Raw genomic sequence first — 12,276 nt, 5'->3', positions numbered from 1 at the left:
TCTCTTTTTATTCTCTTAAGTTTGTTTTAATTCTGCTTTTAATGTTTGTTTTGCACCTTGCTGTGATGTATAATAATGATATTTTATTTAAAGCACTAAAATGATCTTGCACAATAAATATGATATGAAAAATAAATCTACCTTTCCTTAAGTATTATATTTCTTCGTTTAATTGATGTTATCACTTTTTACCCAGTAATTTTCTTTCATTTTTCAAAATCAAATTTTAAAACGTCACATCTCTGCGACGGAAATAAATGGATCGGGCTCATGTCAGTGACGTACGTGGAAGCGTTGTAGCATGACAGTTAAACAGCGACTCTCAAAATGAACAATTTCTCTTTACATTCAAGATGGACCGTTTTCATTGTCGAGTCAACATGAAGTGATACTGGCCTCAACGCTTCTACACACGGAGGGGGGAATTTTCATAGCATTAGAAGCTGTTTTACAAACATCATCATGTCGTTTCTGGTGGACTCAGTCATCATGTTCACTTCTCAGGTAAAGATGAGCTGGAAGAGTCCCAAAAGTTTTGAGTAAATTTCTTTACTTTAACACGAACAGCGGGCGGGTGGACGGGGAAAACTTTCGTATTATCATTGTTAACCCTGTTAATATCCTGGCTAAATTTTTCAAACACTGTGAAGACTTATATTCTATGTGTTTTTCAGGACTGGTAATCATTACGTTAATGTTTAACAGCTTAATAATGACTATCATGTTTACAACGTGGGTGCAGGAAAATTGAGTTGACAAAAACAAACAAACCAAAAATCTTGGTTTGTAACTTTTTGCTATATCATAATATTAAGCAATAATGGAAGATGAAACATACAAAGAATGCTGTAATATTTGATATATATAATCCACTGTGATATTGTTAAAAGAAGTTTTCATTAATCTAGTTAAATGATAGTTTTGTCAGACTTAATGACAAGAAAGGACAAAAAGATAATGAAGTCAAACATGCTTTTATAAAGTTTTTTGTCTTTTACTGGATTTTGTCAGTATATCCTTGTGTTCCATGTGTTTGAAATGACATATTCATTCATTCATTCTCTGAAGTGAAAAACTTTATAAATTAAATACTGGGTGACATAATCATTGTGAATATTGATTCAGTTGCTCAGTTGTGTCATAGGACAATGTCCTGCCATATAGCCATAAAAATATAGATATTCAGAGATTTCTGTACATTTGTGAATTTCTAATACAGAAATGCAAATATGGGAGTAGCTTTTTTCTGCACATAAAACAAAAAGAAATCTATTCCATCACTGAGATATTCAACATTTATTGATATTAGCTATGGTTATTTTGTGTCCAGACATGTTAGTAGGTCATGAAAGCAAGCAGGAAGGAGGCATTTGTATCACGATGACCCTGGAACAGTTCATTTAAACTTCTATAGTTTAATGGAAAACATGGTTTTGCAAAAGGTAAAATATAAAATGTAATGATGTAGTTTCTTCTTTTCTTCCTCCACCACTTTATTTACTCCAGGTGCTGTTCTTTGGCTTTGGCTGGTTGTTCTTTATGCGACAGCTGTTCAAAGATTACGAGGTTTGTTGTTAAAAGGCATTTATCAGGAAATGATCACTTTGTTGCTGTTCACTTCATCAGTAATTGATGTGTACAAGAAAACTAATCTTGTTTTCTTTCCAGGTGCGGCAGTATGTTGTCCAGGTGGTTTTCTCTGTCACATTTGCATTTTCATGTACAATGTTTGAGCTCATTATCTTTGAGATTTTGGGTGCCTTAAGCAGCAGGTAAGCGTTTTCCCTGCAAGGTAAAAGTGTGTTTTATTGCTCAAAATTAATGAAAGGTACTAATCCTCGTGTTAATGTCACAGTTCCAGGTATTTCCACTGGAAGCTAAACCTATATGTGATTCTGCTGGTTCTTATCTTTGTCGTGCCTTTCTACATTGGCTACTTTGTTGTTAGCAACATACGCCTGCGTGAGTGAGACCACTTTTAACTTCTCAAAATAAATCTTTGAGAGCAAATGTTTGATGTTTTGGCTGGGATCATTTTAGTCCACAGTTTTCACAGCAAAGTGTTTGTTTTCTGTTCTGTAGTTCAGAGACAAAGGCTTCTTTTTGCCTGCATGGTGTGGTTCACCTTCATGTATTTTTTCTGGAAGCTGGGAGACCCATTCCCCATCTTAAGTCCAAAACATGGTGAGTGTGGGTTCCTTTCTTCACTTGGCTCTTGCCAGCTTTATGGTCTGGAGAACAGCTATGATAGACTGGTTTTGTCAGAGCACTGCAGCCATTTAGCTTGAAAAAGTATAAAAAGAATAAAGCGAACCTCTGGTTTAGCTGCTTTCAGTCTGTTGCTGTGTTCTGTTTAGGGATTTTGTCAATCGAGCAGCTAATCAGTCGCGTTGGTGTGATTGGTGTCACTCTCATGGCTCTGCTGTCTGGGTTTGGTGCTGTCAACTGTCCCTACACGTACATGTCCTATTTCCTCAGGTAAGCCCAACTATGATAGCCTCTCACACCATCTGCAGCTGAATCATAAATTATTGTCGGTCATGGATCAAACAAAATATTGACAATGCTTTGCTTCTGTTAACTTCACAGAAATGTAACAGACAGTGATATCCTTGCTCTGGAGAGGCGGCTGCTTCAAACAATGGACATGATTGTCAGCAAAAAGAAACGGTACGAACCCCCTCTACACACACGCACACACACTTAAACTAGATATTTGCCAGATATTTTTGCTCATCTATATTTATAGACGCGTTTGTTCTGTTTGTGAAGAATCGCCATGACACGGAGGCAGATGTACCAACGTGGAGAGGACCAGAACAAGCAAACAGGGTTTTGGGGCATGATCAAGAGCGTCACTGCGACACAAACAGGCAGTGAAAGTATCCTTAACACAAAGATATTAAAATAGCAACAAATCTTCATTTTCAGCTGCCTATTACTTGTCCAGGGTTTTGGGAATAGATATCAGCCTTGACTTCTTTCCAGATCTCTCTCTGATCCAGCAGGAAGTTGACGCTCTGGAGGAGTTGAGTCGACAACTCTTCCTTGAGACTGTGGACCTGCAAGCCACCAAGGTAATGTACGTGCACACACACACAAACACTCTTTGTTCCACCTAGTTATGTGGAAGACACAGTGCTCTAAAAACAAAAATGAGCTAAATTTGTGGATGATGACAGTGGAAAATTAACGACAGCATTGTGATGAGCGACACCTTCAACGATGCAGTTACCTTATGTTAAAGACACACACACACACACACACACACACACACACACACACACACACACACACACACACACACACATTCACCCTAGATAGATGACTGGCTGAGTTAACAGGTTGATAAAATGACACAATAATTTCCTAAGAAGGGCTTTACTTTGTCCGTGTGTACAGTGACCTGGACAATCTCTTGCATCATGCTTCACATGTCTGTTTGCAACCTCTGGTAATCCTCTGTTTGGTCTTTTTCTGTCAACACCACATCAGCAAAGCACTGATTTAAAATAAAATATATTTAGCCCTAATCACCACATATTACAGAAAAAGTTATATTTGTGATTTTTGGGGATAAACTACTCAGTGATATGACTGCATGTTGTAGCTGCAAATTTTCTCATTAGTTATAGTTTGTAGTGAAAGAACCTGTTTCTTTTCATGAGAGATTGTTGGTGGTTCTGCTTCTTTTGATGCCATCATGCACATGCAACATAAAACATTCATTCTCACAAGAAATAATCTCAGTTCCAGATTCAGTTATGCTTATTGATTATGTGGTCAACAACCATATTTAACCTTCATCACACTGCATAAAAAATGACGTTTTTTCCTTATAAAACTGCATTTTTTTCACAAACAGAAAAAAATCACGCCTACCTGTTTCAAAAGCACATATCTCTCTTGTTTATTGTTGTAATAAACAATGAAAAAATATGTTCATAATGTCTTTATAATTGTCTTTTGCATATATTTCTTAAAAAAAAAAAAAAAGCACACACAAACAAAAATTTATTTACAGTTTTTCTTTGGAACTTTTTACTGGTGAAGATCAGGGGTGCATTCTACGTTGACGTTCAAAGTGAGGAACACGACTTGATCGTCCTGCTCTGTCCCACTTTGCATCTTTTACTTGGTCCGCATACCGATTAGTCTCACAGACCAACAGAGCGATGATCTCTTCGTCGAAGAATAGCTCAAATGGTTCTCCTTCAGACACATCATTGTCTTCTAAGTGCAAGTTAACGAGCAGTGAACTAAGTTACTGTATTTCAGCGCTTTCATGCGCCGGCAGCTCTTGAGCGCTTGCAAAAATCGGGTGCATGAATTCGCCGGCAGTGTGTTGAAGGTTAGGTGTTGTATGCCAGCAGCTAATGAAAGGTTCATTTAGAATTTTAGAAATAAGTCATCTCTTCTTTTGGTTTATTTAATAACTTATCTGGAGCAAAATGATGCAGTACTTAGGTTGGTATTTTATTATACTGTATAAATATATATATTTATTTATTTATCAATTTATATATATATTTGAAATGGTTCTTCAGTGTATATCTACCTTACCTTTGAGTCGCCTGCTGATAGTTGCATTACTTCTCATTTGTGCTCATATGTCATACTTATAGAGATTGTTTCACCTGACTTCTCATGATTTTTAGGAGCGAATTGAGTACTCAAAAACATTCCAGGGAAAATACTTCAACTTCCTTGGTTACTTCTTTTCCATCTATTGTGTTTGGAAAATCTTCATGGTAAGAATGGCAGCACTTACATGTAACTTCAAACTCGCACATACTGGAGGGTTCTTGTGAACCATTGTCCTGCAAATTTTAGAAGTTTTCCTGCTCCAACACAGTTTTTAATTAAAATAAAGTGGGTCTGCTCGACAGTTTGTCCTCAAGTTCTACAAAAGCCTGTTATTTTGAGCCAGGTGAGCTGGAGAAGGGACTCTTCAAAACCCTGCAGGGCAGTGTCCCCCTGAGCTGAGGGCCCGCTGCTTCAGATATCATCAGCTACACAGCTTGACAACTGTGTGTTTGTGAAAAATGTAGTGGAGTGTTTTTTCATTTAAAATATCTCTTTCAATCATAGGCCACCATCAACATTGTGTTTGATCGAGTTGGAAAGACGGACCCTGTGACGAGGGGCATTGAAATTACAGTCAACTACTTGGGCATTCAGTTTGATGTAAGACTCACATGTGTTCACGCACACATTTCTTTTTACATTTAAACTAACCGCAAAGTTTAGTTTTCCTAAAATTGAATAATTTACTTGATGAGGAGATGACTCACTTTTTGTCCACATTAGAGGAGCAAGTCCTTGTAATTGGGAAAAGTACATATACATAATTACAGTTACCTCTTATAAGTGTTATTATTATGACCCATCTTATATTCTATAAAACAAACTAACATTTAATTTTTTTTTCTGTAACAGCAGTTAAATCTAATTCATAATATTTATTATAAAAAATAAAATCTCTGAAGCTTTTACTTCAGTTGTGTCCTCTAATTGTGTGTTTTGCTTTTTTTTTTTCCTTTTCTCCCCTTCTACAGGTTAAGTTTTGGTCTCAACACATCTCCTTTATCTTGGTTGGAATAATAATCGTTACGTCCATACGAGGCTTACTCATCACTCTTACCAAGGTAAGACACTTAGCTAGGGAAATGTTAGAACACACTAGGAAAGGAAGCTACTTTTACTGATTCAAAGCTAAATTTGCAAATTTGAGGTAACTGATTTTGTAAACTATAAATCTGTCATTTCTAGCACACAACTTTTTATTTCCCATATCATGGAATTTTATTTTAATCAGTATGCTATGTGCCACCTCGTTTTTAGTTCTTCTATGCAATATCAAGCAGCAAATCTTCCAACGTCATCGTGCTCGTCCTCGCTCAGATCATGGTGAGTATCGTTTCTTCTCAGTTTACTTTTCTTGACAAACTACAGTTAAATCTGTCTTTTTTCCTCTCTGTGTCACATTCTAATAGGGGATGTATTTTGTCTCATCTGTACTGCTGATGCGCATGAGCATGCCATTGGAGTATCGCTCCATTGTGACAGAGGTTCTGGGAGAGCTGCAGTTCAATTTCTACCACCGCTGGTTTGATGTTATCTTCCTGGTCAGCGCCCTGTCCAGCATCCTCTTCCTTTATCTCGCCCACAAGCAGGCCCCAGAAAAACACATGGCCCTCTGAGCTCCTTCTGTGCATCTCTTAATTAAAACCATCTTCTGATGACTTTATATCTGGAACTGAGATATCCAGAGATCATGTTTATATACGTAGATTCCTGAATCAGGAATGGCTGATTTCTGGGTCCAAGTTTTAGAGAATTGTCAAAATGTGATTAGAAACATTGAAACTGTAGTCCCTCTAAAATAAAGTTTAAAAGAAAAAATATTGAAAATCTTAAATGATTGTTTTCTTCCAGGAAATAAATACACTGCTTTTGAATTTTCTTTTTATCAAAATGTTCTATTTTTTTTTTCTCTAAACACGCTGGATCAAAAGTTGTTTGTCACTGTTTCACTCCCACTGACATGCAAATGTGAGGCAGGCCAGACATGGAACTTGCCTGGCAAAATAAACAGACTTGAACATTAAATCTTTCTTCGCATGGTTTGTTTATTTTGTTCTGTATTTGTGTCCAGAAATGGAAATAAGTTTCTTCTTCTCTTCAACTATAAAAGCAGCAGTTCATGGATTGATACATGAAACATCTCTGTGCTTATTGGCAACATAGATGACAATCGTAGCACAGGTATCATTGGCATTCTCAGATATGGGAAAACCATTATTCATCACTTCACATGTTCTGATCAACAAGGAAATAAAAGAATGCATGATCACATGTTCCTGAACATGTTTGTTCCAGAATCAGCAGCTCTGCTATAAATCAGATTTTTGTGAAATTCAACAAAAATCTTGACTATTTTCATTCTGGGTTTTTTCTTGTTCATTTTCACTTTTGATTTGTAACTCTGTGTGAGCTGTATAGAGCAAATGCCTTAGGAAAAAAAAACCCCAAATCAAATCAGATTATTCCAAATGACAAACATGTCCCTCAGGTGGTGTCTCAAAGTCTTTCATCTATGCTGTTTGCAGATGACGACGATGACACTGATGAGGTCTAAAATGGAGAAAAACATAAAGAAAATTTAAGTGTCATGATTCAGGAGTGCAGTGAAAATGCAGCAAGTAAATTTCCACATGTGAACATAATCATAAGTTCACAGCTAATACTGTAACATCCTGAAGGCTGAGATCCTGCTCAGCAGTGCTGTAGCATGATAATGTGGTAGTAGTGAGGAAACACAAGGGAATATGCCCATTACTAAGATCCCTTTTACTGGTCCCTTTTCCATTGGACATTATGTTCTTGTGTTTGTGATCAAAATAATGGTTTATAAAGAGAAAATAGCACTTAGGAAAGTGGTTTTTCAGTTTTCCATGATGCCATTTATACAGTTATTTGTGTGTACCATGTGCATTTTGCATGCGTGTAACTTAGAAAATCACATTAATTATGTCATAATACTAATATTTAGTAAGTCTCACTTTAACTGTGCAATTAAACCTGATAAATACCGTTTGAATGCATTATTTAAGACTTGGGCAGGATTTTGCTTCTGAGAACTTTTTTACTTAAGTTTTGGCATTTTATTTTTGATGATGTTCCATTTATATCTGAATGACTTCAGCTCTGACTGGTAGGCAGTTTAAAACTTACAAATTGTAACTGTGACATTTGGACCTTGTCATTGAAGAAACTTAAGCTTACGTTTGGATGTTTTACACAAGCTAAGAGCTGCCATAAAAGCACTCCAGCACAGACAGAAGTGAACGAACTTGTAGAAATTAAACAACCATTTTATAAGAGAATAAACAACTTTAAGATAATTGACACTGTTTTGAAGATCTTGAAGCCCACATTCTGGAGGACAGAGATGATTTAAGACAGTTTTTTTTTTAAAGATTTCACCTTAAAAAATGGGGATAAAAACAAACAGAAGGTAGCTTTGGGTATTTATTACTTAAAATGCAACACTCTTTCACCTAAAAATGTGTGACTTATTCAGAAAGGTACAAAACCCACAGGTGACAATAACCCAAATGGACCACAGGGACAGCAAGACAGCCAGGCCACACCAGCTGAAGGTGTCATGGTCTTAGAAATACTTTGTGCCCATAACTCTCCACCAGACAGAACTGGTGGAAAGCTTTTCAGATGAGGCTTCTGGAACCAAGGAGAGGACTACAGCTGCTCTCATCCTAAATATTTTGCATCCACAAAGTGGGTCACTGAACATTAGGACCTTTTTAAATCTCATATCCAGTATTATTATTAATCTTAAGAAGGATCATGTATGTCTGAACAAAGTTGTAAAATTCATTCATTGCCTATAAAGTTGCTGTTTTCTGAAAAAGCAACAATCAGTGACAGTTTCTTATCTGGATCTGCTCTGCTGACAGCTTATTGGTTTTTATTTTTAAGGTTGAAAAGAATCAACAAGACATTGCTTATTGGGTGAGTGGTTGCATAGTAGTGGTTACAATGGTGGGCTTGGTTCTGGAGAACCAGGGGTCAAGTCCTCGGCATGTCAATAGAAGTGAAGACCTTTGGGCATCTGTGCAAGATCCTGAACTCTCTAGATGTGATGGGTAAATGCAAAGAGCTCATTTTTGTGATATATAATGAAAGATTTCTTCTTATATTTAAATTGCTCAGTTTGAAACTGATGGAGACACAGACTCAACTGCATGGTAGTCCAAGCTTTAAAGGTACATTTACATCAGTTTGCTTTCACACTGGATTTACTCGAGCGAACTGGACCCTTGAATAATATTTTACCATCTTTGCTGGCGGTGGTGCTTTCAGTTATCCACAAAGCCATAAACTACCCATAATCCCTTTTGCATTGCAGTCCACTTCCTGTATTTGGTTCACTTGAAGCGGAACGAGGTCTACACGCTTCCCTGCACACCAGAGTTAACCTGTTCGATCCTCATTCATATTTCCCTAAATGTACAGGACTTCCTGAACAAATAAAGTAGGATTTAAATCAGACAGGTTAGTGTTAATGTGCCCTACAGCATCCTCAGTGAAACCAGTTTCAGAACCAAATTTATTTTCATTTCTTTGGAAGCAACATAAATGCTCAAACGACATTAGGAGTCATATTTTGATGTTCTAAATCTCTGTAGGAAATATCCAGTTAATACAGATATATTAGATGTTGCAGTAAAGAGTCAAATTGACAAATGTCAGTGTTTAACTAAATAAAACAAACATAAAGATGGCTGTGAGCATTTAAAAAGCACCACTTACCCTCTGTCTTTCTGGTTCAGCTGGCGTGTCAGGCCTGGCCTCCTCCTGTTTCTTCTCGCTGGTCGTTGGACTGTCTGCATTGAGGCCTCGAGGGCTATATGTTTCTCCAAGGAGGTGATGTGTGATGGTCACTCCTTTGGCTTTAAGCTGTTCATAGACTCTCCTGCTCGCTACCAGCATCTCCAAGTAGTTGTCACTACTGCGGATCATTTCCACCACCTCGTCATATCCTCTCTGCTCCACATTCACTCCGTTTACTTCCACTACAATGTCATCATTCTCCAGACCGGCTTTGTCAGCTGCTCCACCCTTCACCACCTGAAACAACAGCTCTCTCACCACTTGGTTTCAAAATAATAATGACCAGAAAGTGAACATTGTTGTTATGCTTACAGCCTCAATGTATTGACCACGAATGCCCTGGATGCCATTTAAGTGAAAGCCGTAACCAACAGCGGCTTTCTCCATCTTACACAGCTTAGGCCTCAGGTTCTCTATCTTGTCTTCAACTGGTGTGGATGGTTGGACAGGAGGATCAGTCATGGCCTCAAAGTAACTGGGTGGTGAGTTGGAATTCTTTATCTCCTCCAAAAAGATTATTGGAGACACTTTGCCCTGTGATGCAACATAATACAATAAGAATTGTGTGCAGTATATGCAGAACTGAAGACAGTCAGTAATTCTGAGGCTCACCAGCTGATACAGTTGGTCTGTTTTTTTGTCCACCACAAGGAGGCAGCAGCTGTCTCCGCTTTGTTTGATTCTCTCCACCACCTGCTCATGACTGCAACTCTCCACCGACTTGCCGTCCACAGCGACCACTCTGTCCATTTCCTTCAGACCTGCTTTTTCTGCAGGACTGTCTCTGTCTATGTCCTTTACAAAGTGTCCTGTAAAGGAGTCAAGGGGGGACATTATCAAGCCACAGCCATGCCTCTTTAGTGTAGGGTCCATCGTATTTTAATGGCCTTGCCTGGTTGTTTGATTTCCTCTCTGAGCAGGAAGCCATATCCATCAGATCCTTTGGTCATGTTGATAATGCATGGTGTGTGAGGCAGATACTTGACGGTTGCAAGCCATGAGCCTATCTTTGTGTGTTTGCTCTGATATAACTTGTCAGTTTCCTCATCAGCCAGTAGGAACATTATGGTGTTGCCTACCTGTTTGATCTTTTCCACCACTTGATCATGTGTGGAGTTTTCTACATTCTCCCCATTGATCTCCAGCAAACGATCTTTGACTCGGACCCCTGCTCTGTGTGCCACGCCTCCTGAAATCACATCTGTCATGAACAGACCCTGCTCACCTGGTAATAAGAGCAAAACATATATACATATTATAAGTTATTGTCCAAACATAAAAATTAAGCAGAGACAATAGTAATCACTAAGTGCATCTCTCATAAAGTAAACACTCACTGAAAATGTGTGGTTGGTTGTTTAAACTGATGCTTATTCTTTCTCTTTGTTGTTTCCATTTTGCTCTGGTTGACTGACCTCTGACTTCAACATAGATTGTTGTTACAGCCCTCATTTTCTGAAATACCTCTATGTGTGAAAATATTTGCAAGAGTAAGGAGTTTTTATGAGGCTGGTGCTGGATTGTTATATAATTTATCACCCCATGTGGGGGGAACTTGACTAAGGCCACACCTAGCAACACTGATGGGCGTAACCATACATAATCAGAAGTGTGCTCTGTTGCACATGTACATGGAGTAGAGATAAAACATAAATCATGGTAGTGTCTTGTGATATGTAAGCTAATGATTTTCATCTGTCAGTTTTTGTCAACATATACAGACAAATATTTATGAGAAGGCAGTACAGTCATACAGCATGTTTGTGCACTGACACAAAAGTTTGATTTTCACTACTTTTAACAGACATGGTTTTGTCTGTTAAAAGCTGAATTATTTTCTTTTGGAATTGTATGCATGAATGGGAACCGGGGAGAGTTGGATGTGTCCTCTAAGAGGTGTGCAGTTTCTCAAACTGTAGTCCTTGGGCCCATCTTCCGACACTCACCTCTAACTGAACGGAGAGAGAACTCATAGCCTGAGTTAGACTTGACCAAATAGCAAAGTTTAGGTTTTGGAGCCTCTTTTCCATTGGGGACTGGCTTGCTTTTAGGGTCTGAAAGGTTTATTCCCTGAGATTTTGCTTGCTTGTAAGATGACTCATCCAGAACATGGAATGTGACAGATGCTCCACTGTTTCTCACCAGCTCCACCACCTGTCCCAGAGAAAGCAAGAGGGCTAAGGAAGAGGCTTGTGGTGGGAATATTCCTAACAATATATTATTGATGTGATAAATGCAGTGCAGTAACTCTACATCCTGCTTACCTCAGAATGGGACAGATCATCAACAAATGTTCTATTGACTCGGAGGATGCGGTCTCCGTCTTTCATACCAGCCAGTTCAGCTGGACCTCCCATTTCTAGGCAGCGGATCAGGTGGCCCTCCTCATTCTGCTCGACTCTCAGATAAAACCCAAAAGTCTGACCTGGCCTCTTGGTCAGAGAAATCACCCTCGGCTTGTACGTGGCCATGTCCTTATGTAGAAGAAAAGCGTAAAGAGCAAAATTAAAAAAGATTACAAATTAAAATAATTTATAATTAATACTCAATGTCTGCCAACCTATTTCACAGATTTCTGTGAGATTAGGTTGCCCATACAGTGTTTCATCGTATAGCAGAGAGCATTTTCTCACTGAATTAAGTTTTAGGAATAACTAGAAATATGTTCTACTACCACATTGCAGCTGTTTTGATTTGTGATTATGAAATAAAAGACAAGGCTGAAACATCTGATATGTTCATCAGATTTTTTAAAATAGTACTTCAGTAAAGAAATCACGTCGGCATTAAATAAATTTAACTTTGAAAAGCTGTCCTTGTTCTCTCTCATTCATCCCACTTTGGACCATTTTTACCCCT

At 38.1% G+C, this 12,276-nt stretch overlaps 2 protein-coding genes across 2 annotated transcripts; one reads left to right on the top strand and one right to left on the bottom strand.

The window, feature by feature from the left end:
- The first annotated feature begins 295 nt into the window (after positions 1–295).
- LOC306766357 (Golgi pH regulator) lies at positions 296–6,562 on the top strand. The gene is made up of 14 exons (XM_079254063.1): positions 296–504; positions 1,507–1,566; positions 1,669–1,772; positions 1,856–1,962; positions 2,083–2,184; positions 2,358–2,478; positions 2,590–2,670; positions 2,773–2,882; positions 2,989–3,077; positions 4,659–4,751; positions 5,092–5,187; positions 5,559–5,648; positions 5,845–5,910; positions 5,997–6,562. Exons 1-14 carry the CDS (start codon positions 463–465, stop codon positions 6,201–6,203), a joined length of 1,368 nt encoding a protein of 455 aa, XP_079110189.1. The 5' UTR covers positions 296–462; the 3' UTR covers positions 6,204–6,562.
- A 521-nt stretch (positions 6,563–7,083) lies between these two features.
- pdzk1 (PDZ domain containing 1) lies at positions 7,084–11,888 on the bottom strand (the record flags this gene model as incomplete). The annotated part of the gene is made up of 7 exons (XM_079254676.1): positions 7,084–7,137; positions 9,337–9,654; positions 9,730–9,951; positions 10,030–10,226; positions 10,310–10,642; positions 11,364–11,571; positions 11,682–11,888. The coding sequence occupies 7 exons, from the start codon at positions 11,886–11,888 to the stop codon at positions 7,084–7,086; spliced, it is 1,539 nt and encodes a 512-aa protein (XP_079110802.1).
- Between the last annotated feature and the right edge of the window lie 388 nt (positions 11,889–12,276).

This window comes from Telmatherina bonti, assembly GCF_933228915.1.
Source record: "Telmatherina bonti genome assembly, chromosome: 15".
Taxonomy (NCBI): domain Eukaryota; kingdom Metazoa; phylum Chordata; class Actinopteri; order Atheriniformes; family Telmatherinidae; genus Telmatherina; species Telmatherina bonti.
This window is presented reverse-complemented; position numbering and strand designations above follow the sequence as displayed.

Excerpts from the sequence above, each read along its gene's own strand:
- LOC306766357 (XM_079254063.1), top strand. The coding sequence starts at position 463 with ATGTCGTTTCTGGTGGACTCAGTCATCATGTTCACTTCTCAG. Across the intron at positions 2,883-2,988 it reads GACACAAACAGGCAGTGAAA|ATCTCTCTCTGATCCAGCAG; the intron begins GTATCCTTAACA and ends ACTTCTTTCCAG. Across the intron at positions 5,911-5,996 it reads TCGTCCTCGCTCAGATCATG|GGGATGTATTTTGTCTCATC; the intron begins GTGAGTATCGTT and ends ACATTCTAATAG.